This window comes from Onychostoma macrolepis, chromosome 02 (assembly GCF_012432095.1).
Source record: "Onychostoma macrolepis isolate SWU-2019 chromosome 02, ASM1243209v1, whole genome shotgun sequence".
Lineage (NCBI taxonomy): Eukaryota > Metazoa > Chordata > Actinopteri > Cypriniformes > Cyprinidae > Onychostoma > Onychostoma macrolepis.
In genome coordinates this window covers 19,619,765-19,646,814 of record NC_081156.1, presented here as the reverse complement: position 1 = coordinate 19,646,814, position 27,050 = coordinate 19,619,765, and the positions used below count along the sequence as shown (strand labels likewise).

At 35.4% G+C, this 27,050-nt stretch overlaps 3 protein-coding genes across 5 annotated transcripts; 1 reads left to right on the top strand and 2 right to left on the bottom strand.

Annotated features, from left to right (window-relative positions):
- Positions 1-173: 173 nt before the first annotated feature.
- On the bottom strand, positions 174-2,412 carry atpsckmt (fATP synthase c subunit lysine N-methyltransferase). The gene is made up of 5 exons (XM_058745240.1): positions 2,309-2,412; positions 1,822-2,175; positions 1,299-1,436; positions 1,126-1,176; positions 174-1,033 (listed from the first exon to the last, which is right to left on the bottom strand). Exons 2-5 carry the CDS (start codon positions 2,104-2,106, stop codon positions 830-832), a joined length of 678 nt encoding a protein of 225 aa, XP_058601223.1. The 5' UTR covers positions 2,107-2,175; positions 2,309-2,412; the 3' UTR covers positions 174-829.
- A 488-nt stretch (positions 2,413-2,900) lies between these two features.
- On the bottom strand, positions 2,901-12,499 carry LOC131525944 (neuropilin and tolloid-like protein 1). Of its 3 annotated transcripts, none has more exons than XM_058753968.1 (9): positions 11,592-12,499; positions 10,822-10,887; positions 10,559-10,693; positions 10,233-10,481; positions 5,901-5,942; positions 5,681-5,808; positions 5,294-5,522; positions 4,956-5,069; positions 2,901-4,140 (listed from the first exon to the last, which is right to left on the bottom strand). In XM_058753968.1, the coding sequence occupies exons 1-9, from the start codon at positions 11,617-11,619 to the stop codon at positions 3,557-3,559; spliced, it is 1,575 nt and encodes a 524-aa protein (XP_058609951.1). In that variant the 5' UTR covers positions 11,620-12,499; the 3' UTR covers positions 2,901-3,556. The 3 variants fall into 3 exon arrangements, with proteins under 3 accessions (XP_058609951.1, XP_058609942.1, XP_058609957.1); XM_058753959.1 differs by having other exon boundaries at positions 10,826-10,887; XM_058753974.1 differs by lacking the exons at positions 10,233-10,481; positions 10,559-10,693; positions 10,822-10,887; positions 11,592-12,499 and adding an exon at positions 8,086-8,128.
- Positions 12,500-14,091: 1,592 nt separating this feature from the next.
- cbln2a (cerebellin 2a precursor) lies at positions 14,092-18,351 on the top strand. The gene is made up of 3 exons (XM_058754216.1): positions 14,092-14,850; positions 14,974-15,093; positions 16,018-18,351. The coding sequence occupies exons 1-3, from the start codon at positions 14,563-14,565 to the stop codon at positions 16,213-16,215; spliced, it is 606 nt and encodes a 201-aa protein (XP_058610199.1). The 5' UTR covers positions 14,092-14,562; the 3' UTR covers positions 16,216-18,351.
- The last annotated feature ends 8,699 nt before the right edge of the window (positions 18,352-27,050 follow it).

The following is a 27,050-nucleotide window of genomic DNA, read 5'->3' as shown; positions in this document are numbered from 1 at the left end:
AATGCAAATAAGTTGAGTTTTAAGGCTCTGAAAGGCTTTGTGGTGAATGGGATTTTTTTTTTTTTACGTAAATTAGATGTGTTAAGGTTTTAATGTGGTTTTAAGGTTCAAATATGCATGCATCTTTTATCAGTATGAGATATAATTTTTATAATAAATGTGACATATTAATACTTAGTCGATCAATTTATTCCAGGAATATTGTTGGATTATTTACTTAACATACATATTCTTCCTTATGAGTACTTAAGATGTACTTTTACTTAATAAAAAAAGAAATGTATTGAAGAAGCTTTAAGGCCTGTTCACACCAAGGACGATAACTATAAGATAACAATAGGTCTAAAAATCGGCACAGAGAAACGATATCATTGGAATAACTTTCAAAATGATTTTTTCCAGCTAATGAACAATAAAAAACATGGACACACAATCAGAATCAATCCTGCTACAACAAGCTCGAGAATTTAAAGCGGCAGACGAGCGTGCGCTTAGAATAAACAGATGATATCGTTCACTGGTACAGATGCTAATATAGTTATCTTTATAGTTATCGTTCTTGGTGTGAACAGGCCTTTAAACAAGAACATAAAATATTCTTATCAGGATATGATCACTCCACATCTCTGAGAAAATATACATAAAACCCTTTTCTTTGTTATATAATACAAATGCAGAAAAAACTAACTCGTTCTTATTTTCTTTACTAAAACACAGGGATATTTAATTAGGAGCAGAAGGCAGCCAAATTAGGCAATGCTTTTCAATCTCGATGAGAGACAAAATGTTTGCCAATATTATAAAGAAAGAAATGTTTCTTTAAAGAAACTTAGTTTGTCATTAGTTCTTGTCTTTCAGTGTCTTTATCATTTCTGATGGGAGGTTTGAATGTCTTGGCATTATAAACCCAAACAGTATCAATTCCCTCTCCAGCAACATCATCAGGAGTCCAAGTGGGAAATGGAAAGCGACAAGCTACTACTTTGGCTGAACTCTGGAGCTCTGTTTGGAGCTTGACTTCAAGCTGCTCCATCTGTGGAGAAAACAACAATAATGTCTGTCAGATTGTAAAAAATATTGTATGCACACATGTATGTATATATAAAATTAGTCAGAAGATCTTACCATTTGAGGAACCCCAAAGATGACCACATTGGAGTACTCTGAAAAACTGACCTATGAAAGAAAGGACAAATTATTCTTCTAACACATGTGGCATGATTACATACAGATGATCTGTAAACACTTAATAATTTAGGTACAAATACAATGGAAGATTATGATCGACCTGTCCTCACCTTCCAAAGGTCAGAAATATAAAAAGATGAGTTGTGATGAACACCTTCCCTCCAGGCTTTGTAACGGGAGTACCAGACCAGCCATGGGTTCAGCTCAAAGCCAACTGCCTTGAAACCACTTTTTGCTGCAGCGATAACCTAGATCAAACAGAAACACAGAGGAACAAGACTTTTCTATTAACAGGTTAACAAACTGTGATCATCTAACATCAATAATGTCATACAGTTGTATTGCAATGCTGATATATACCAGTGTTGAATGATTTTTATTAATATACTATGGTATTTGCATGGTACTGTTTTTTTTAGCGCAAAAGAGGAAGTTTTACATAAAATATTGTCATGAAATATAACAAAATACTCTTATGAAGATATGATCACTTTATATCTCAGAGAAAATTTATAAAAGCCTTTTCTTCGTCATATAATAAAAACCCAACTAAATAAATAAACATACATATATTCTTATTTTCTTTTCCAAAACAAATAGAAATAAAAAAGTAGTCAAAATAAGGAAACTCACTATCCGTCCATCTCCGCTGCCGATATCCACCAGAGACCCAGATCTAGTTTTCAAAACCTTAAGAACGTTTTCGATTTGAGTCCTTGTTGCGGGTACAAACGGGAGACAAACTTTCCTCAGTGCTGGTGCAACGAACGGTCCGGTCACTGCATACAGGGCGACCAATGACCCTCCGACGACACAAGTTGCAATAATACCGAGTCGTTTTTTAAAAGCACCATCACCAGCTGATCCCTGCTTATAAGTCTCTGTGGAGGGATTTGATTCTATGCCAAAGTCAGACATCCCAAATGCATTTAGAGGGACTCATTAACTGACCTCCTGCCCAATGACTGCACGCAGCTTTTGACAGATCTGCAAAATAGATCAGGTATGCAAGTAATCAGCCAGACATTTAAATAAATCAAATAAATCATGTCAACATACAGACAAATATGCTGTCTATGTATTCTATAGATATATAATAAAACAACCACAGAATGTTTACATTATTTCACGAGACGTGAGACGTGAGAATCGGTGCATCTCCTTATTTGTCCGACGACAGACTGGCGCCATTGGTTCCGCTCTCTTTCACTTACTACAGACGCACATACAAATACTATTATTTCATGAGATCAAAAAAATGACTTGAAGAAACCTAACGAATTGTGGCTTCGAGATTTATAGCCTGTTAATTAACTGTCCCTTTATATGTATTTTTATTTATTATTATTATTTTTTAATAGTGGTGAAAGTTTATCCTCTGCAATTACTTTAATATACCAGAGGGAGGGGCACTATTATGCGGATGTACTCACAAACCCCAATGTGTGCGCTCATTACCGCATCTCTGACTGCTGCTGTTTTTCAACTTTAAATGACAGATGTAATGAAAACAGTACTTTTATAGTATTGAAACGAGGTTGGCAATATTAGAAATGTTCACATGCCTACTACAACCACTCTAAAATGTTACCAATAAGCAAGGAAAGAAAAGGCAATCCAATGGAAAGGCACTTTTTTAAAGATCGTTTTTGTTCTACATGGCATTTTATAATAAAAATGCAATAAAATGAGACAGCATAACAACTTGTTTGTAATTTTATCAGTAATGATATGAGAATGAAAACTGGAGCATGAAGGGTAGCCAAACAAAAGTATAAAAGAAGCACAAATTTCCTCACATAGGCATAAAAGCAATGAAAATACAAATAAATTAAGTCACAAATAAAAAATAAAAAAAATTAAACCATACAGCTCAAGGAAAGAGAAAAGCCTGTCCCACATTACAAAACACAAAGGTGAAAATAGCCATAGTAGTAATTACGTTTTTTTTTATGTAGCCTAATGTTTTAAATAATACCCACACCAAACAGCATGAATCAAAATATTTACATCAAACATATGCCTTACATCAAACTATGATTGAGTTTCCTAATATCATTTATCAATATTAGGATTAAAACAAAAATGCATAACAGTCATCTAAGACTAGTCATATTCAAAACAGGAAAAGAAAACTGACAGGAATACAGTTTTATGGTTCACATATCCATTTAATGCACCCATGTTTTTTGATCCATAATCCATTATGGATACAAAACAGTGAAAATGGAGTGACTGGACAAGGACATTTTGTCTGTCAACAAACATAATAAACAAGTGTATGACTATTACAAATAAAACAGAGACAAAAAGGACAATAAAGAAAGTAATCTATCCAAAAAGCTGAGCTGACGTGCATGGAAAACCATCAAAAGTCATTGGATATTGACCGATGCACAGTTCTGTCCATTGCAGCTCGCCCACGGCTGGTGGTGGGCCCATCGTAAAGTTCATCATCCAGGTCGCACTCTTCAGCCCCATCGTGCGAGTAGCTGTGTTTCATCACGAGAATACTCCTGCGGCCAGTAGGGGTGGCTTGCAGAGGAAATGGAGGTTGAATGTTTGGCTCCATCTCTGAGAGAATAGCTGCAGCATCTCGCAGGCTGAGATCGCTGCGGCTGCCTCGAGTGCTGGACACCTGGGAGCCACAATGGTGGCCGTGGATGCATTTGGAGGAGGTGCGCTGCAGTTTGGGGAAGTCTTCAGGTAAAACATCAGCATCGGATGAGGTTGTTTGCCGTAACGTGCACAGCTCGTAGTGTGGGGGTTCAAAGGCCTCGTGCAGCAATGTGGGGTCGAATTCATCTCTGCGGATTATGTACTTCTTCCGTGGCTGTTTTATTTGAATGATTATTGACACGGTGAGCAGGATAATCACCACTCCGCAGGTCACGCCTATAATGGTCACATTAGTGTTGTCGAGACTGTCCAGGATAGTGGCTTTTCTTTTCTCTGTGTGAAAGGAGCATAAATATTGTATGTGGCACATTGTTTTAAATGAAGAAAAAAACCCTACTGTTTTTAAATATGTCTCTTATGCTTACCAATACTGCATTTATTTGATCAAAAATACAGTATTATTATAACTTACAATAACTGTTTTCTATTTTAATGCATTTTAAAATGTAATTTATTTCTGTGATGGCTAAGCTGAATTTTCATCAGCCATTACTCCAGTCTTCAGTGTCACATGATCCTTCAGAAATCATTCTAATATGCTGATTTAGTGCTCAAGAAACATTTCTTTTTAATATCAATGTTGAAAGCAGTTGTGCTTCTTAATATTTTTATAGAATCCATGATGCGTTCAAAATAGAAATCTTTTGTATCCTTATAAATCTTTATCTTGATCAAATGAATGTATCCTTGCTGAAAAATAAGGATACAATTGATTATACAAAAGGTAAGAGTGAATAAAAAGATTTCTTTAAAAAATGTGAACAGTAGATTACATGCACATGAAGTGTTTTCTCAGAAATTATAATTTTCTTATCATTTATCTATACAACTTTCTTTTCTTCTGTGGAATGCACAAAAAAAGATATTTTGAAAAATATATCCGTGTCTGCCGCCATGCAATGGAAGTCAATTGGGGTCAACTGGATGGACAAAAACACGGATACTTTTTTCAAAGTTCTTCAAAGTGTTCCACATAAGAAAGAAAATCAGACAGGTTTGTAATGACTTGAGGTGAGTAAATGATGACAGCATAAATAATACTATTATTTTTTTTAATATATTTTATTTCTGAATATGTGACTATTTACCTTTGCAACCATTCTCATCCCAAGGATAGACGCAGTTCTGGATACCATTGCACACCAGTGTGTGGTTAATACACATGTTGCTATGGCAGAAGAAAGAGTCTCCTCCACATGGAGCTGAAGAGCAGAGCAAAATGATAATAATTATAGAAGAAACCACACGAGACACTACTATATCATGCAGCTAAAACTGCTGAAATGATTCAGTACAGCACTAATAATGTGTTAGTCCAAATATGCAGTTAAAATAAGAGGTAAATCACGACTTTACCGCTAGAAAGAAATCTATATGTGCTACTGAAATGTGTTAAGATAAAAAAAAAAACGATGGAATGACTCACGCTCGTGGAAGGTGGTGAAGAGGATACGGAATCGGCTCCTGCGGCTGGTCTCATCGGCCCACATGCGAATCACACCTAATGAAGTCAGCAGCATCACGTCATTGGCCACCGTGCTGCAGAATTTATTCTTCAGGTGTTCCACCGAGCTGCTCCCATCATACACTGCCACAAAGTTACGCTTGCACTCGTTTGAGTTCTGCATCTCATAATCCAGGAAACGCAAATAGACCTGTACAAGAATAAAAAAACACATATATCAGTGTTCTTAGGAGATCTTTTTTCATTTTTACTTGTTCATATTTTTAGGTCCTTACATAGTGGAAAGTAACAAGATCAGCCCTAGGCCACCATGCTGGGCTTTAATTTCAGTTGTGAATGGAGTTTTACCTTCGAGCCAGGAGGAGCTCTTATGAACCACCTGCAGTCTACAGCCTCTGTCTGCAATGCTTTGCCCTCTTTCGTAACCATTACTGACTCCACAATCCCCTCTGGCCCGCTCATCTCAAATTCACAAACTACAACATGAAAGCACGGTAATGTATCATTGTGAAGTGGTTTTATTATGCAGAGGAGTTCAATTAAATAAAATAAAAAAAACTTCACTCACTAGGAAGAGGTGGTTGAACTCCAAGGTCTTTGAAATCAGGATCTGCAAAACAGGCAGAGGAGAGTGAGTGATTAAGGATTTTATAAGACTTTAATCTGTTTAGTTTACAAGGTCATAGAGCCCACAAACACACTAATGATTTCATATTCATATAAGCGACATAAAATATAGTCCTAAATATCAAAAGCTATTGAAAAGACAGATCAGTGTGAATTTAAAGGCTGGTATATGCCATGCTGTTTACCATCAAAAAGCACCCGTTATCCAAAATTATCTTTCTGCAGAAGTTGGTTTAGAAAAGTAAGTCATGCCAGTGAGGACACCAGCATACACACAACATACAGTGTATATAGAGTACACTACTGTCCAAATATTTGGAGTCAGTAAGACTTTTATTAAGGAAGGACACATTGAGCTGAACAAACATGACAGTAAAGACATTTGTAATGTTAAAAATGTATTTAAAATAAATGCTTTTCTTTTGAACATTCTATTCATCAAAGAATGGATCATGAAACTGAAAAAGATAACAGTTATTTTAAATTACCATATTGACCTGAATATAAGATGACCCTGATTATAAGACGACCCCCCTTTTTCCAGATGTACCTTTTGGAAAAAGGCTTTTTGAAAACCAAATCTTGTTTTTTTTCTCTCTCTCTGTTTTTCTCTCTCTCTTTTTTTCTTAAATTATTTTCATATTGCATATTTTTCCTATTTTAATTTTTGTTTTGAAAGTATGGTAAATAGGCCCTACTGGTAAAATGTACCAACAATGACATTGAAAAATATACACTTTTTGATATAGGCTACTAGAGGTCGACCGATTTATCGGTTTTGCCGATTAATCGGCACCGATAGTTGATTGCCACAACTATCGGTTATCGGCAAAAATCCATGCCGATAGTTTTCCGGTTTGCAACTGTTGCTGGAGTGGCTGAGAAGGGTCCGCTGGCATTATACAGTACGAGAGCGGCCTCTAGAGGCGGAAATCACTGACAGCACGTGTTGTTTATTTTGACATGTGACACTGCACGCTGCACAGAGCAGGAAACTCCAGACTCGCATTTAAATACAGCCGACAGAAAAGCCTGCCGCGGAACAGAGCGCCATTCACATAGTTTTCTATTAAATTACATTATATTCTCCCAAATCGTTGTGAATGTACATAATGACTTCACCCTAGGCTATAAATTATGTATTGTGCATTTTTCAGCAAAACGTTTGTCTTTCTGTGGCTCTAATAAAGTCTGTATGCTTCATATAGAGAGCTGTAATACAGATCGCGCGTTCTCTTTCCTCTTGCTCTGTTTTTTTAAACACCGAACTTCAAACTCATTGTTCATTCTTGAAGCAAACTTATGTCCGTTTGGTGATTTAAATAAATTGTTTTAGACCGCCACTTGATTTGAACGCAAAGCGTCTGGTGTGTGTGTGTGTGTGTGCGTGTGTGTGTGTGTGTTTCTGATACCTCTGAGTTCTCATAGACGCAGCGCTGCGCTTTTGCCCAGTGTGTGACTAACTTTTTATTTATTTATTTATTTTGATTAGATAATTATCAAGTGTTAAATAGAAGCAAATAAAGTGTGTGAGTACACATACAATATCAATATGTATGTACTTTTAATGCTATGGCCATCTTTAAGCATGACTGCTGAAATGAAATGGTAACACTTAACAATAAGAGTCCATTCGTAGCATTAATGAAAACTGTATAAGTATTGTTCCTTGTTAGTGTTTTCATTTCAACTTTCACTATTAGCAACTAATAGGCTACATTTTTAAATTTTAAAGTTTCTTCTTTTAACATTAGCAAACTATGAAATAACTTTAATGATCAATATAGTAAATAATATTATTTGTATTCATTTACTGAACCATACTTTGTACTGTTGTTGCTTTTTTTAAAAAATAGTAAAGCACTAGCTTTCAGTATCCATTTTGAAAACTATCGGTTGATTAATCAGTATCGGCCAGTGTGGTCCAACCTAGCTATCAGTATCGGTAAAATCCAATCGGTCGACCTCTATAGGCTACCATAAAAATAACAGGTAGCCTATCTGAATTATATAACATTTAGGCTATCCATCTCATAGTAGCCTACCAAAATTGTATTAACAGTAGAAGTGAAATCTTATTGTAGTCTTCAAATCTGGGTACTATCTTATGTTTTAAAATCACTTACAGAGGACGTTTGGTCCCATCAGGCTAACATGACAGTCACGACTCATGCAGTTGTAAGCTTTTCTTTTTCTTTTGTTTTCACTCGCGATCTTTAAAACACACATTGCATTACATATTTCATGGCACACTGTAAGCGTGTTTGGCGCCACCTATTGTTGTGGGTGTATTATTAACATGTCAAAGTCTAGACCCTGAATATAAGACGACTGTGTTTTTTCAGATGTATTTCCAAGAAAAAAACATTGTCTTATATTCAGGTAAATACGGGTATAAACATATTACAATATTTTTGTAATAAATAAAAAAGAAACTTTTTCAAAACATTAAAAAGTATTACTGACCCCAAACCTCTGAACAGCAGTGTATAGACTGCATTATTTCTTCCTAAGAACATAGGAAATAAAAACAGATGGAAATGTATTTGACTGATGTGTCGAAGACAAACACAGAAAAATAAATCACATGGTTGACTTTTCTCCCTGACCTTGAGGAACTTCTGTCCCAGCACAATCATTTATTTTCTTTTACCATAATAACTGAAACACATAGGATTAGGGAATGAGAATGATGTCCTGAGGCTTGAGTCATGATTGTACGTGGATTAATAATCCCTGCACCAGCCTCACACAGATTAGGCTGCCCAGTGTGACAGGAAGCAAAGTAATAAGATGTAGGTGTGTTTACAGGAGCCTGTTTGAATTTCTTTTATTTACGCACAGTATTTCAGGCTTAAACAGGTAATAGGCTCTGGACAGTTTATCATGTCTATCTAGATCTAATTTATCATTTCCAAAAAAATTCACCACAATATTTCTTTAGGGTTTCAATCTAAAATCATTCAGGGATTCGCAATAATCCTCTCGTGTTTTCTTACCTCTGGTACAGCTTGGCTAAGATTACTCTTTATGCTGATGTAACAGGATGCATGGATGTAGGTCTCTAATAAATCTCTAATTTATGATGTGCAGAATGATATTTTACAGTATTTTATATACATTAAAAAAAAACATTGATTGGAATGCCTAGTGCAGCCTAAAATTTTTTAATAATATAATATAATATAATCATTAATTACATCTCTTGTTGGCTACAAATGTAATTTTTTTAAGATGTTAATTTTTTTAGTTTTTGCTTAAATAAAATAAATAAATAAATATTTTGTTTGGGTTTCCACAGTATGTAGACATTATATCGGTGATGTATGTATTTTGTGTGCTTCCTTCATTACAGGGTTGTCAATTCACAGGATATATATGTGATTGCTGGTCCTTTCCTCCTATGACCCTGCTTCATTACCAAAATCTGAAGACTGGATTTAGCTTTGAGAGGAGATTAGCACTGCTGTTCAGTGTTTATTAGGCAGCTGTAATGAACACTGGTTTAATCGGAATTTAAGTAACATCACATAATAAGGAACACCAGCCAACTTTAGAAAAGACGGACATCGCATCTGTCTTAAACCACAGTCGATTAGTCAAAAAAACACTCACTTCCATTTTCACTTTGACTATTCATTGAATGATGTGAAATATGGATTCAAAAATATCTTGACAAAAGACTCAAGACCCTTTGCAACCCAATAATGCATAAAGCAAATTATTTTGGCCATCCCATAGATTTGCAATAGGATTTGGCGAAGCTGAAGTAGGAGGACAGAGCTCAGGACATGGAGCAGACTGAGTGTGCTCCTCTGAAGACAAGCTTTCATTAACTGGGATCAGAGACATCACAAACCTCCCCCACTCAGCTGCTGCATGTGTGCCTGCACTACAAATGCAGGGCCATCTGACCTGAGCACAGAACGCAGCATTTACCAAAACATGGAGGATCTTGCTAAGAATAAACCAACTGTACTAAACCAATATTATAACTATGCATTTTGTTTCCAAATAAATACAGTGGAGTTGAAAAGTTTGAGACCACAAAATCTGTTATTTAAACCTGTAACATGTTAAACATTTTAAAGCCAAGAAACTTCAAGATGTAAGGTGAAAAAGACATTTTAGATTCTGCATCCAGGTCACTTATTCAATAAAATTTGTGACACTGATCATCTGGACACGATCATCAGGTTTTGCATAAACTTGCATAAAGAAAATGATAAATATAGAAAAAAGCATATCCTGATGACAAAAACACAACTCTTACCTTGGGTGAAATTGTACCGAGCTGAAAATCCAGTGGCTTCTAGTTCACCATCTGCCACAAATTTAATCCAAAGGTATCGTCCGCTGGACCTAACATAGGTCGGGCTCTCTTGTCCACAGTATCGGCCAATAATAGGAGAAAAGCTGAAGGGGCCATCCCTGACTTCAATGTGGTCAAACTTGCACTCCCACGATGGCTCAATAGCATACTTTTCATCAAAATACAGGTCAATGCATTGCCTTGGAGAAGCTATGACATAATTAAAACCTCTAGTTAGATATGCAGATATTACTCATTAAAAATGGTCAAAATGGTAGCTCGCTAACCTTCAATTATGTATATGCATTCTCGGTCAGGTGGATATTTTTCAGGATAGTTAGGAGATGTGAAAAGCCCTCCATCAGGTTCTTTGACCCAAGTACCACACAACCCTGCCGGCGTCACACCTGAATTGTTTTTAACTGAAGAGACAAAGCATTTCTTTTTTAAAAGATATATAAAAAAAACAATATACAATCAAATCAATGCTACTTTTGCATGTGATCACAATGCCCTTCTTGCTTACTTAATGTTAATGAGAGATAATTACCTACAGCTTTCTTTGGTGGTGCTGTTGGTGCTCCAGAAAATCCAAGATTGACAAGACTTGCAACAACTGCAAAAATGAATAATGATCTAAGACAAGAATAGTGCATATACAGTTCTTAAATGTGACCCTGGGCCACAAAACCAGTCATAAGTAGCACGGGTATATTTGTAGCAATAGCCAACAATACACTGTATGAGTCAAAATGATTGATTTTTCTTTTATGCCAAAAATGATTAGGATATTAAGTAAAGATCATGTTCCATGAAGATATTTTGTAAATTTCCTACCGTAAATATATCAAAACTTAATTTTTGATTAGTAATATACATTGCTAAGGACTTAATTTGGACAACTTTAAAGGTGATTTTCTCAATATTTAATTTAATTTTTTATTTATTTTTGCACCCTCAGATTCCAGATTTTCAAATAATATTGTCCTAACAAATCATACATAAATGGAAAGCTTATTTATTCAGCTTTCAGATAATGTATAAATCTCTATGTCATAAAATTGACCTGTGCTTTTTGCAACTTTATCACCACTATTACAAGTGCATGTTTACATGTTCTATGCCACATTCTAGTGATATACTTGTCTTCGTTTGAAAATGCGAACACAATAACACATTAAATAGGAATAGGCTATGGCTTAAACTCACAGGAAACCATGTATGTATTGTTCTCAAGAGGTTACACGGTCGATGACAATAAAATGGAACATTATATTTATGTTCGTTTCCATTTGCTCGCGCATTGTTATATTTACTCACCAACAAGCAGTTTCACCCGCGGCACCATGATTCTCCCCTAGGGTTTCAACTTTGAATTCCATGAAATGCTAATGGAAGTGGCGAAGCGAAGGATGAAACTGAGATAAGATATAACTACGATATAAAGCAGTCCGTCTTTAGAAGAAGCTGCTTAAAGAACGCGATCCAAACTGTTTGAGATTCATCGCAAAAATTGTTGCCGCTATTCCCAGAACTCAGGGTGTAGTTGAAGACTTGTTTGATGGAACAGGTTGAACACATCTGCGTAATCCGCCTCAGTGCACAGAAGACCTGCGGACGCGAAGAGTGGATTAACACGATCCCTTCATTCATATTTGGCCAGAATTTTCTATATGCGATACCCTGCCTCAGATGAAGTTTGTCCAGGTGATGTTAACCCATGGTTTGCTAACTGAGTATGATTAAATAGCCTACTTGAATCTAGCTATGGGACTAAATGAAAACATTGTGCAAAATGTGAGTTATGTGCTGAGTTCAGTATAACGATCTAAAAAAACAATTTTTTTTTTTTTGTAAATATTTAGTAGCAGGCTACTTGTCAAAGAATATGAGTGCACTGACTACACTCAGTAAGAACAGACGCCATTTTTTGAGAATTAAAACAAGGCTGTAACGGATATCAGTCAGTTGTACGGAAATAGGCTATGTTTTTCCAGAGCTTTTTTTTGTGACCTTGGGAACAGTAGCCTACTGACTGACCACACAGCCTCGTTTTCATTCGCAATAAAGTGGCTTCTACCTTAATAAGGTCTTCTTTACTGCGGAATTTGTGATAATATTTATAATTTTACATGTTTAAGCTACATATGATAGGCCTATAGCAACATATTTTTGAGTAACATTTAAGGCTTTTAATTTAAGTAGTCTACTGTTTTTCTGCCGTCTAATTTTCCTCCAAAATCATAAACAAGTGATAATTTCAGGGATTAAACTACATACATCTACAATATTTTTTAAACATTATTATATGTTAGAACAAATGACTTAAAATTCCATCTTAGCCATTACAGGTGATAACTCAGGACAATTTCACATTGCATAAAGGACAGCATGTCTGGTTTTGGGATAAACAATTAAAGGGCCTTTCACCCTGGTGCAGCCCTGCAAAACTCCAAGTAACTTCAAAATAATTTTAGGCTAATGTGTGCATTATCACAATTTTCAACTCCAACATTACTTATTATTTACTACTAGTGTTTTGGCAGTAGATGTATGGTCTAATAACAACAATATCAATAAAAGTAGGCCTATAAAGGTTTGAAATTAACATGAACAGTGGGCTTGCCGCTTGTGCATTCTCACCCACCTTGTTCAGACAGTCAAAGCAAAGATAATTCAAAGTTAGACTGATTTTGTCTGTATTTTACCTGATCATTGTTTATGTTTATTAAGAAAAACGACAGACTTGAAGAGACATTCTGTCCTATGGCATGTGGACAAAAGGTAACCTGCAAAAATATCCCCTTTTCTTTTGTGTTTCACTTTCCACTGTATTGCTGCGTATTAGATGCACCTAACAACAAGACTGTGTTTAAATTAGATACTAGAAGCACAGAAATGTGGAGGAAAAAATGAAATATAAGACACTAATATGGTCCCAAATGCCTTCTGCTAAACTGGCATTCTCTGTGGGACTGCTTTTCATCAGCATCTTGTTAAAACAGAAGAAAGTATGGATGCTGCGTAACACAGGGAAATATTGCAAAAGAACTTGCTTCAGTCGGCTAAATCTCTCATCTTTCAGCAAGACAGTGATCCAATTAGCACACTGTGTCAAAAGAACAAAATTATTAATTGAAAAGGTATGGTACAATAAATTTGTGGTTGTCGAGTGTCATTTCATTAATCTAAAAAATCTGCAGCAAATTTGTATTAAAGAATGGGCTATAATCACACTTGAACAGCATGCAAAAGCTGGTGCATATTACCACAACAAACTTAACGTTGTTACTGTAAGAAGTGACTAAACAAATCTGTCACATAAAAAGCTTTACACTTACAGCTCAAACGTATTTTAGTTTTACAGGGTTATGTGTGAACAAATCTGAATTCTGAAACATAAAGCCATGAAATATGTTGACATTTTGCGTCAGCTGTGCACATTCTATTATACATTCATAACTTTTAACCTAAAATCTTGATGTTGCTGAAAGAAAAAGCAAAACAACTTGTTATACATCATCTTCCCAGTCTTTTGGACATATTTATGTTATGATTTTGTCATTCGCTCATGTGCATATTGCATTTAATTAACACAATTTTTGCATGTGTGAATTCAAATTGAAAGTGCTAAATACTTTGCTAGTTTAAAGTCTTTTCATATAAAGTTATGCTTTAATATCTTTTCACAACCACTGGATGGTGCAATAGCACATCATATTAGTTTTTGAAACACCTCAACACTAAACAATGGGATGTCACCAGTGGACAGCCATTGACCTCTTACAGAACATCAGCTTACATTAAAATTAATTTTCCATCAATAAATGCTGAGCAGAAGTTTATATAAGACCTTTACGATATACTGAATACAGTAGTGCTTTTAATTGTTCAATGGGGTTTGTTGGAACATCCATTCAACGCATAAACCCTTCAAGTGACAGTTTATCCGTCTACACTTTAGATTTCGCTAGTAGGCTATTATGGTTGTTAATGCATCGATTAGTGATTCATTTATTCGAATTATTAGTCTTTTTATTTATTGTTTATTGTTTAGCTGTGATGCACAATTTTTTGCCTTTGAACTTGATTGTAGACTATTGCGCAATGGGAACTTAAGCACATGGTACAAATTCAGGGCGTTTTCAAATAAATCGTGCGCGCGGTGTATGTGGATGAGAGAGAGTGTGTATGTGAGCGAAAGAGAGGGAGAGAGGGAGAGGTGCTTTCGTATTCACTGATCTCCTAAGAGTGCTCGTTAGTATTTTTTGCTCAGAGGTCTTCAATAGTCATGTTGAGAGCCAGGGAACCGGGATCTTTGGCCGTACTGGCCTCCACCCTTCTTCTGGGATTCGGCGTTGCGTTTTCCCTCGGACAGAATGACACAGAACCGGTAGTTTTGGAAGGAAAATGTTTAGTTGTGTGTGACTCGAACCCGTCCGCCGAAGGAGGAGTGACCTCGTCGTTTGGGATATCTGTCCGAGCTGCTGGTGCTAAAGTGGCTTTTTCTGCGGTCAGAGGGACTAACCATGAACCATCAGAAATGAGTAACAAGTCCATGACAATCTACTTTGATCAGGTCAGACCCTGCTTTCACATTTAGGCAACGCGTATCTGTGTGTTAAGTAGGCTTTAACATTTTTTCCCTCGAAAACGTTTCCAAAAACATACGTTAACTAAGTGAACAAACACCTTTTCGCAGGTACTAGTGAACATTGGAAATCATTTCGATCTTAAGGCGAGTGTATTTCAAGCTCCTCGGCGAGGCATTTACAGCTTCAGCTTTCACGTCGTGAAGGTCTACAACCGACAGACAATTCAGGTGAGTCTATTTGTTAACATTCAGGGTTTTTATACCAAACAAATGAAACTTAAATTGAATGGTTTGCCACTGAATTATAACACAATGAAAAATTGGTAAGTGCCAAAATTTAAACTCATATCTGTCTAGCCTATACATTGAAATTTCCTGAAATTTCTGCTGCTATCTTTAGATTTACTAATAGGCTAACAATTCATTTGACAGTACCACTCATTCTTTACCTTAATAGTTACAATATGTTTCAGGTTTCTTGGTAATAACTGCATATATATTAATATTTATTTAGGCTATTAGACATTTCTTTGTATTCCAACTGTAATCTTATCAGTAAGATTTTAATTAAGCTGTAAAGTATCATTCTGGCTAGTGATTTCATATGACAAATAAAAAAGAAACTGAGATGAGATATGTTACCCATACCATTTAGGATATATATTTGTATATATATGTACTGTATACATTAAATAGCAACTTTCAAAGCTGAAATAGATGCCAATTGTGATAAATAATCTAATTGGAATAGGTATCAATAACAATTGGAATTCATTAGCTAGTCACAAGAGAATATGAATATGTAAACCACGGATCCCCTGTAATTAAATTTGAAAAATGATTACCTTCTCACCAGTAAAACAGAATAGTTAGTTTTCACTATTAGAACAGACTAGTACCACATTATAATTTTTTTAGTGTGTGTAATACTAGTTACTAATTGAATTGATGCTAGTCACCATATTGGAACAAGGACTATCTAATAAGTGTTAGCATTTAAAAGTGAAATGGAAATTATGCTCGTCACTATTACTTAACAGCAATTAAAAATATATGTTACAAACATAAAAACAGATCAGATTTAGTGTAGTTTAGTTTAGATCTGGCTTGTTGTTATGCATGTGATCGCATCTTGTGTTTCCATGTCATTAGGTCAATCTGATGCATAATGAATACCCAATAATATCTGCATTTGCCGGTGATCAAGATGTGACCCGAGAGGCAGCAAGTAACGGTGTTCTGCTTCACCTGGAGCGTGAAGACAGACTCTATCTCAAACTGGAGAGAGGGAACCTCATGGGCGGGTGGAAGTACTCCACATTCTCTGGCTTTCTTGTTTTCCCTCTCTAATTGAATATAGCCCATTTTAAATGGCCCAGACTGAAGACCAAGGGACATTTCCGTCCGTATATGCTTTCAAAAATAAAGGTAGCAGAGAGAACATGGAATGCGTTAGTTTATTTTATTTATTGTTAGGATCTGAAGAAATGTTTGTATGTATGTGCGTATGTGTATGTACGCATTTAAGTATTTGTGAGATGCAAAAGAAAGTAGGACAGTGACAATATTTGGACTAATTGATGTCTGCATATTGCTTTGGGAAAGAGTGGTTTGTTATTGTCAATGATATTTTTGCATTCAGGTGCGTATTTTGCACGAAATGTGTTTTGTTCTGTGCTTGTCATTTTATTGATTTGTATAGCCCTTATAAATTTGATGTTCAGTATGAGCGTAGTAAGTACAAAAACAGTTATTTCTCTTTAATCGTTGTCGTTTGGCTTAATGCATAGACAAGCAATGATATCTTGCATTTTTATATTACTTGAATGTAAATATACTTATGTCATAAACACAAGGAATGTACTTAAAAACTCTTTTAGGACTCAGAAGTTTTATTTTGCAAGAAGGATATATAAAGGCATGGGGAAAGGAACATTTCATCATTTACTCACCCTTGTGTTGTTCCAAACCTGCATGAATTTCTTTCTTCTGCTAAACACAAAAGAAGATATTTTGAAGAATGTTGGCAACCAAACAGTTGCTGGTAGCCATTGACTTACAAAGTATGAGAAAAAATTATATGGAAGTCAAAGGCTACCAGCAACCATTTCATTTTGGGATGAACTGTCCCAAAATAGAGTGAAAGAAGAGAAGAACTCAACGCTGTCCGTGGTGCTGAACAACAGCTGTCCATCAAAAATGGAAATCTTGTTGAGCACACATATGAATGATTATTAAATGCTTACATCAAAACAAGCAGTGCAACATTTATCAGTCACATTTGTTTTGGATACATATGTCACCTACAATTGAGTACAGATAGACCTTCAGTAGTTGGACTATATCTACAGATTCACATGGGGATTTTATCATCTTAAAAGTTGTATTTGAGAGTAATTGTGTAACAAAAGTGTAAACATATATGATATTCACATACTGAGTTTCTCTGATTAAGTCTCTCAACGGGGCCGGTTTTAGGAAGGATGAAAGTAACACCCGCCTACAGAGTTCAATATGTGCAAAAACTGGAAAGATAGAGACACCATGCAGATTTGTTGTCTCTCCATTAAGGGCAGGGCAGTGTGTTTCAAGATGCTGTCTTACACAACACTGAACTTTAAAGATTTAACATTTATAGCTTTATATATTTTTCAAAGCATGGCTGGGAAACGGGATGGAAATTAGGTAATTTTTTACCATGGGCACAATTAAAAACTGTGAAGACAGCATTATTTGGAGGTGAAATGCAAATGTGATGAGGTATGAGAATGATGTGGGTGTTAAGTGTTAAACAGTGAAATATTCCTTCCAAGAGTAGAGCTTAAAAAGACGCTAGCACATATTTTCACTCGTCAAGACCATGTCACATTATGTTATATCATAGTGTGAGTTATTTCAGGGGGTAACCAGTCATTATGTTAGATAATATTGTGCAGTTTTATTTGATGTTTGACCTCATGTTCAGACAGTGAATTTTTAAAAATATATTTTAAAAATTAAAAAATAAATAAATAAATCTCGCCACTGCATCATCTTCCTGTCATTTGAGTTGGCATAGAAGTAAACATCGCCCAAAGGCTAAAAGCTGTCTCTTGCCTGTATCTGACCTTTCTTTTCATAAAGATGATTAAGAATGAAAACATGACTCAACAGCACATGTCGCTGCTAGGTCACTAAACATGACTTTGGTTTTGGGGAACAAAATGAAGAAAATGTTTCTTTGCATAATTCTTTCATTTGTCCTTTAAGAACATAAATCTTGTTGCTAAAGTATATCAAACTCTTACTTTTAATATAACTATAAAGGTGAGTGCTACACACATTCTTTCATCATTAGCAATATTTATCCTGCTCATGTGTATAAACATGTCATACTGTGAGGTCTCACCCCCAACACTCATGATTTAATTATTGTAATTACTGTGCTGAAGTGTCATGATTACCTGCTTTACTCGTGGCTTGTACTATTGGGTGCTGGTGAATTAAACTGGCTTATAAAGAATCTGCCTACTGGCAGTCTTTTATTTCTCATTCATATGCAAAAGTGAGGCAAGGTCAGTCTACTTTATCATTAAATTGTTTATGCTATCATTATCATACTACACATATGCCCAATTACATGAACCAGAGCTGAGAAATTAAACTAATGGAAGAATGGGAATTATGCTGTGATTTTAAAATGTTAAAATGTAAATGATGAAAACTATTTTAGTTTATTCAAAGCAGCCACCCTTTGTCTAGATTACAGCTCTGGGCTTCTATCATCCATTTCCCTAAGGTGCATCCTGGGATGCTTTTTAAGAATTTGGCCTGGTAAGCTAGACACTTGTTGGCTGTTGCTTCATCACAATCCTGTCCAATTCCATTTTAATTTAAAATTTTTTTTTTTTTTAGTTTTGTAAAAAAAAATCATAATGTGGGCTGAAATTGTCTTCTAAAGCAATTCATCTACTAAACATTAAATTATAAATCCTTGAAATAAAATTTTAAGATCATAAAATAGAAATGAAGTCCAAGCGTGTCCAAACTTTTGACTGTAAAGCTCTCTGAATACATAACTTTTTCTGTTTTCTGTACAGTAAAACAGTAATGTTGTGAAATGCTATTACAATTCAAAATAATTATTTTCTGTTTTAATATATTTTAAAATACCATTTATACCTGTGATGACAAAGCTGAATTTTCAGCATCATTAATTCTTGTCACATGATCCTTCAGAAATAAACATGCTGATTTGGTGCTCAAGAAATTTTTTTAATTATTATCAATGAACAGCATTTTTCTGAAATAGAAATCTTTTGTAAAATTATAAATGTCTTCACTGTCACTTTTGATCGATTTAATGCATCCTTACTGAATAAGTTTTAATTTCTTTAAAAATATATATTATTAACCCCAAAGATTTTCAGTGGTGTACATAGTTGCCCAAATGCTGTGTATTTGCATGGCATAAGCATGATGAATCAGGATGAATTGACAAATTTTGTTTCCTGGTTTCTCTACGTTGACCTACTAAAATAGTCTTGATCACATAGTGGCTAAAAGAATCCAGCAGAGCAAGAAAATGAGACTGAGTTGTGTAAGTTTAGACATGAAAGGCCACAACTAGAGGAAAAGCCTGATGTGATAATGAGAGCTGTTGGGCTCCTATAGTCTGGCACATGTTTTTTACTTAATTTCTCCAATACCGAAATAGCTTTAATAACAAAATTCATGCGTGGGATGCTTCAGATCTTTGGCAGCAAGCATTATGCATTGAAGACGGATCGTCCGACGAAGAAAATGCTGTTTCTGTGTGTATTTTCGCACTGTCAGGAATGATTTAATGACCGGATTCTGTGCTTAACACCCCATTGACAAACACAACCTCATTTGTTATCTCAATTAAACGTGTTACTTGGGTGAGAAAACCTAAACGACCTACTAAGCAAATGCAAATCAGTTTTTCAGCTCTCCTTTTGTCTCATCCTTTGCCATCAACAGGAGCAGATTTCATGTCGCTGCATCTATCTTTGGGCTGTAACATGTGTCCCCGTTCAGATGGTAAAGGCACAGCCTCCTCGTCTCTCCAGCATGAGTGCAACACAGGGCCTTTTGATGTCTGTACCCCTTGTGGGATGCATGCTGGGAGAGCCCGAGTGGCAAAGTACCGGTCCAATCTGTGACCCACTGACACATGGCATACGCGGCTCCGTAATCAGCCCAATCGCTGCAGACTCACGCCAAGCTGCCCTTTACAGGCAAGAGGGACAGAAACGTCTCCAGAAGAACCCACGGCCATCTCTGCCGGGCATTTAGCTGCATCAGGATATCAACTCTCAGCCTGCTGCCTCCTGTGCTGGGGCACACAGTTCAAGTGAGATATGAGACAAAACTGGAGGGGAACAAATTAGTATGAGAAACTAGATATTGTCTTCAATCAGTATGATTTTACTGTAAAGACGATGACAAAATGAAAATACAAAAATGCTTGTAAGAGGCACATATTGTGCTGATGGCACGATGCTTACAGTTATTGTAATTAAAGCATAATTAGTTGCTAGGCTCCTCTGTGCCTCCATTACACCTGGAACACTACCATCAATCTTCATTACAGCCTAACATAATACTGTATTAGCTGACTGAATAAGCACAGGACTGATCTTACAATGTTTCTCATGCAACATTTGTTTTTATGCTAGCAGTGGATAATATTCATTTATTTACATTTTCATGTATTTTGAAATAGTTTTAAATAATGTAAAATTTTAAATATACATTTATTTAAAGTAACATTTGTTAATTGTACAATAAAAATGTAAATAATTAAATATCTTCCTATGGGATTTTTAAAATAAAAAGAATCTATTTTTCACATACAAATTATTATATTTTTATATGTATATGTACACACACAGACACACACACACACACACACAAAGAGAGAATTAACATTTGTAAATAACTAATTATCGTCAAATGGGATTTTCAATAAGAAATATTTTTATGTTTTACATTTATATTTATTAATAATCGTAATAAATAAGCATTACATGTAGGGGTTTTAAATAAAAAGATTTTATCTTTTATTTTATTATATTTTATTTTAACTTATATATTTAAAATCTATATATATTAAAATATATATTTTATTATAACTTTAAGTTTTATTTTTCAATCCTCAAGACCCCTGTTCAGGTAAAATACAGTGTATGGATATATCAGTGTGTATCCTTTGTCCCTTTGCTCCGTCCCCTTCTCACTTTATGGCCTCTGAACAGGTTGTTTGAATGCAATAGTTCACTTTGCATGCTGGCTCCATCGCAGACAATGGTTTATTCTGTCAAACTTGGCCAGAGCATATTGACATTACAGCATTTACTTTTCTGCATCTAAAGCGTTTTTTCGTAGCCCATCTGCTGTGATTTTCAGACTGTGTAACAGAGTATGGCCCATCATAAAATTTATGTCCAATCTGTTGAAAAAGTTGGTCATAAATTTGCCCTGGTTTAAAACGTGTGGGACAGCGACTCTGGGAGAGTAATGTCCAACAATCAGTTGTAATATTAGATTTTTTTAAATAGTCCTCAGAGGAGCAGTTTTGAACGGTAGTAGGCTACAATACAAACAAAATCACGTCTAGGACAGAGTGTCAGGTATTCAAATAGAGTAAACATCGCCTCAGCAATTTAGTTATTTTGTCAAATGCTTCAGTTCAGAAAATCTTTAATAACCTCACAACTGACTGCACCAGAGAGCAGTTTGAGCATTTGTCCTCAGTTCCTAGAGCTTCCAATTGTCTTGTAAGCTGTAGACCTTGATGCCAACTCTTATGAGAAGCTCTCTCTAAAGGATGTCAGTGGCTGTATGTAAATAATAAATAAGAGCATCTGCTGGTTCCTGTTATGTACCCTTTACTTACTTCTCATTAAGTCAGTAAGCCTGAGCGAAGAGCGCACTAATCACTTCTAGTTATTGTCACATATTTGATGTGCACATGGTGGGCTGACGATGCTTGAATAATCTCATACTTTCAGTTTAGCTTGCTGGTTTTCATATTAATGGAAACATTAAGGTTTAATATGGTAACATTATTATTACACAAATCTCTGGAATACTCTAACTGGTCAATCGTGTCATTCAGCGGTCAGACATTTCCTAGCACTCGCCATCATCCGCTGCAAAATGATATCAGTCCGCTCACCCGGGTAACAGAAACCGGCACTACTTTCACAGCTCGTATCACACCGCGTACTTATGCTCCACTAAAAATAAGTAATAGGCTGACTTGTATTTGTATTTTTTTTTTTAGTTATTTTTAATTTCTACACTGAAGAAAAAATGGTGTAGAAACAATTTTTAATAAATTGCTAGTAAATTTGACAAATAGCCTATAGTGTAAATACAAAGAATTGGCAATTAATGCATTAATAAACAAATCAATTTTGAAGTAGAAAGGCTAAAATATTTTCTTGTAAAACATATTCCGATTATCTTTTTTTTAAAGTGTAGATCTATACATTTTACAAGTTGTATATTTACAAACATGACATTTATTAAATAATAAACACCTTCAATGAACAACAATTTCAATTGTTCATTATAAGTTCAGTCTAATGCTCAAATAAAGAATGATTGACAATATTGTGTTAACTCACCATCACCCTGTGGATTGTTTTAGGCACCAATGATGCATGTCTATGTCTACGTTTTGTCGTGCTATATTATTGTGTTAAATAAAAGTAAAATTGCAGGTAAGTATTTGATAGTGTTTTTAAGTGTTTTAGATGTCCTTTAAATTAGGATAACCTCTACTTGATTCCGTCGAACCTAAGGCAAAGAAAAGATCTCCTATGGATGAAACTCAGCAGGGGATACATTAAATTAATGAGACCACACATTTATTCTTGCCTAGAAGTGTGAATCTCAAACACCTTCAAAAGTGGCAGCACCAAATGAATGTCTTTTTATAAAGAAGGATGCTTTCACAACTTTTTCCTGATTGATCATTTCAGACCACCTCATTTAATCAAACTTAGACTACAGCCATTTTTATTATCACTTGTAAATACTATTTTATTCAATTTAAATGGATGCATTTGAAGTCACTTTTATTAAAAATGACTTACACTGGATTAAGGGCATTCGTTCATTTATTCATTCATTTTCATTTATTTATTTTGAGGTAATAAAATCCATGACCTTGTCATTGTGGCATACTATAGTATAGGAATGCTATAGCAAAATAATAAAATATCATATATTAGCTTGATATTTGTTATATCATTCAGATGTCCAGATGAATTGAGATTCATTATTATGTTTTCTGAGAGATTACACATTTATATGTTATTTATTGAGAGATCACATCTCAGTTTTTGAAAAAAAGATCAATTTTTGAAATGCAAAAAGCGAGGCTACCTGCTGCACCAGCCACAAAGGACATTCTTTACTGTATCTAGTGCATTACGGATGGTGCACATTCTTATTTCATCAAAATCACAAGCAACAAAAGAATTCACAGAAGGGCTGCAGATAATGAAAGAATTAAACTGACTTTCTCTAGCTGGTTAAATAAGCAGATAGGCTATTTTAAAACGAGAAATCAAGGCCATCATCTCTTTCAAAAGTATGAAAATAATATAACAAAATATTGTTTGTTACTATAGATTTTGTATGACATATCTGGGAACGGTTCTTTTAAAACTAGTTTATTTACAACAAATGAAAGGGAGTAAGAGATAGAAGGATAGAACAATGGATAGATAGATAGATAGATAGATAGATAGATAGATAGATAGATAGATAGATAGATAGATAGATAGATAGATAGATAGATAGATAGATAGATAGATAGATAGATAGATAGATAAACATGTAGTACTCACCTACTGAACAATTGTGAGGTAAATATTCATCCGGGAAAAAAAGGTTTACTCAGTGTGACTTTGTGAGTTATTTTGCATGTATGATATTTCCCTGTAATCAGCATCTCTGTTTAATCGGCTCAGGCATCGTTTTTAATGTGATCATGAAATATCCCTTGCTGTAAATTTCAAGTAAATTAGCAGCAAGCAAAGCAGTGTGTTGTGTAAATGCAATCAGACTGAGCAAGAATCCTCATGAGACACAACTGCATGCTATCCCAACAATATGCTACTGAAACAGCTCACCTGAAACCAGAACACATCTGGAAAACCACGTCTAAACATTCACAGCCCTTCTGATCTTCTCACATTTTATTTTAAGCTTAACTTAATTTAATGCTAATGACTTAAAGTGTCATATCAGCTATGCTAACATGTATAGTACCAAGAACAACAGGTGAAGTCTAGGATATATAAAGCCACATCTGGAAATGCCTTTAGGGTAATCTCATAGAATAATGAATCTTCAAGGGAGTGAGGTATGGTGCTGCGCAGTACTGTTTGCTTAAGCCACCCTTTTATGTGGAGACACATGGTGTGCTCAGAAAGAGGTCTTCTGGGGTTTCTGACAGATGGCATGGCTCACAGATAAAGACAGCGTCAATGTGACAAAAAGCTCAACTCCGCAGGTCTCTAGTAGAGACCCACTGTAAGGCTGCATATGCCATTGTGATTTCTTACAGGCTCGATTCTTGCTCTTTATGCACTTAATGAGACTGAATCAGAGGCGGTAAAGTGTATTAATACATCAAAATGATGCTGACATGATGTTCAGCAGGCTGAACTACCTTTAAAAGGCCCAAAGGACCTAATAAGTAAGGAAAAATTGACAACGGACCGTTGAATTATTGAAAAATAATTCAGTCCAGCAATGTTACACCTCGGGTGTGCATTATTATTCAATAATTCAAAGGACCAGAGTGAATTATTCTGCATTTACCACAATGTATTTCAAAACATTTGTCAGGTTTTAGTCATTAAAACACATCTCTTAACAGTGTTCAGCAGCAGTTGCATCTTGACTTGTGAAACCGTAAGTTTAACTGCCTCGAAAATAGCCAAATTACCACCATGCAAAAATGTCATGTAGTTTTTCAGCTGCTAAAAGCTTTTCGCATTTTTAAATGTCTTTGCTGGTCAGTGTCATTGTGGGTTTTGGTCCTTGTAGGGACTTTGAAATAACTGAAATAAATTGACAAATTGATATGGAACTGCAATGAGGTTGACAGACCTAGAACTACTGTACAGTTGTGTGTTTATTGGAAAATAATTGCACATCTTAGAATGTTAGTCAATCAGTCAGAATCAAGCATTCAACAGCAGCCATGGTATACAAAAACAATTAGATGCAAAATATCTTCTGTATTAATGATCTAAAAAATTATATATAGGAAAAAAAATATTAACATGAATGAGCTGTAACTGGCTTTTCCACAAAGGCTGAGGTTGCATAGTTTCAACTGAATACCTATCAGGTGGTTATTTATTTAGCATCAAGCGACATTCGTAGGAGCCCGTGCAGCTCAGATAACATTTCCTCATCATCTATCCAGGACAGAAACTGCACCTCAGGCTATAGGAATGTGATTGGATTGTTTCATCTGTGACATTTTGCTCCTCTGTGAAATATTCAAATGTTCTCATATGCTTCAAAAGGCACTTGGCCTTGCCAGTCAAACTCGAATGAGTTTTCCAGAGAGGACAGAATAAACCCTAATTTAATCCTTAATCTCTGATGTAACATTTAAGATTACAGAATGTATCCCAATATTAACCAAATCAGCATGGCGAACAGAAGAAGCATTTCGTCTTATCGTGTGCCGAGTAGTTGCCATTAGATGAAACGAACAAAACAGACTGTGGAATAGATGAAATTGTCAGTAACCAGATAGGTGTACACAGGCCATCAGGAAATGAGATAACTGAGAATTACATGTTTGAAATTCAAGGAAGACTGAGCAAGATGAAAGAATTAAATGACTTTGAAAAACGCGTAATGGTGGATGTTATAAGCGTTGGTGGATGCATGTCAGTAACCGCAATCCTGCAGGGCTTTTCATGCACAGCAGAGTCAAAGGTTGAAATGCGAGTGGTGGGCTACTATGGAAAAAAAAAAAGAATACATCCAGCAACAGTACTGATCGTCAGACTGAAGTTATTAATAAGAGGCTGAGGAACAATAGTATGACAATGCATTAAAATGCCATCAAATATGAAAATTCGTGTCACGTCCTCATTGTTTTATATATTTGTACATTTAAATGTTGTAGTTAGATTTGATTCTCAGATTACTTGAATGACAAGTGGATTTATGAAGTCTATGTTCTGTCAAAACTTCTCAATTACCTCAGATACAACAGACAAACAGATGCAAAGAGGTAATTTTGATTAAAACATAGAAGGCATTCACACCGGTAAGTGGAGTGGAGAAAGCTCTCAAAGGAGTCTGATGTGAAATTCCAAAGAAACCAATTAAAAAAGAAGGGAGGGAGTAATAAACAGAGCCAGAAATCCTTCACCACCTGTAATAAAGTGTCCTCCAGAGCCTTAACAGGATGGATTACAGGAAGGGTCACAGCGATGTAGGGGATTGACAAATCATGCATTGACAACATAATAGCCAACATATGATGAAATGAAATAAAAATACTTCTGCAGCTTTCTAAGTGAATGCTTACTATTGGAGTCCGTTGGTGGGCTGAAACACAATGCAAGCAAAATGTACGCTGGTTAAGAAGGATCCATATCTGTCTTGTTCAGAAGATACTTGAGGCAGTTTACTGAAGATCTTAGATGCCTTCTCAACTCCAGAACGTGTAAATGTCACATCCCGTGACAAACACTCACCTCCACCAGAGCAGCTGTTGGCCTTCAATCTATTGATGTCTTTAAATGGCAGAGATATGTAACAACGAAACATATGGTCTATGTAAAATCACTGCATTGCAAAATTAAAAGATTTTAATGTTTTAATAACAGACAAGAAAATCGGGCATTAGCAAAAACACTTTGATTCTCCCACAGCAGCATCAAATTAAACTTTATTAACACCATAAGCTGGTCTGAAAATAAGATGATTTGCCAAATAAACTGTTTAAAATAACTAAAACCATACAAGAAAATTATTTGTCTCTGGAGACTTACAGAACTTCTCAAGTAATTTGTGTGTTGAGTATGTCTTTTTGATGGAATGTGACGATGCGTTTGCAAAAGACATGCTTCAGTTCAGCCAAAAAGTTGTTTTAAGGGAGTTGTTGGCCCTGTGCTGTCTTTCACTTA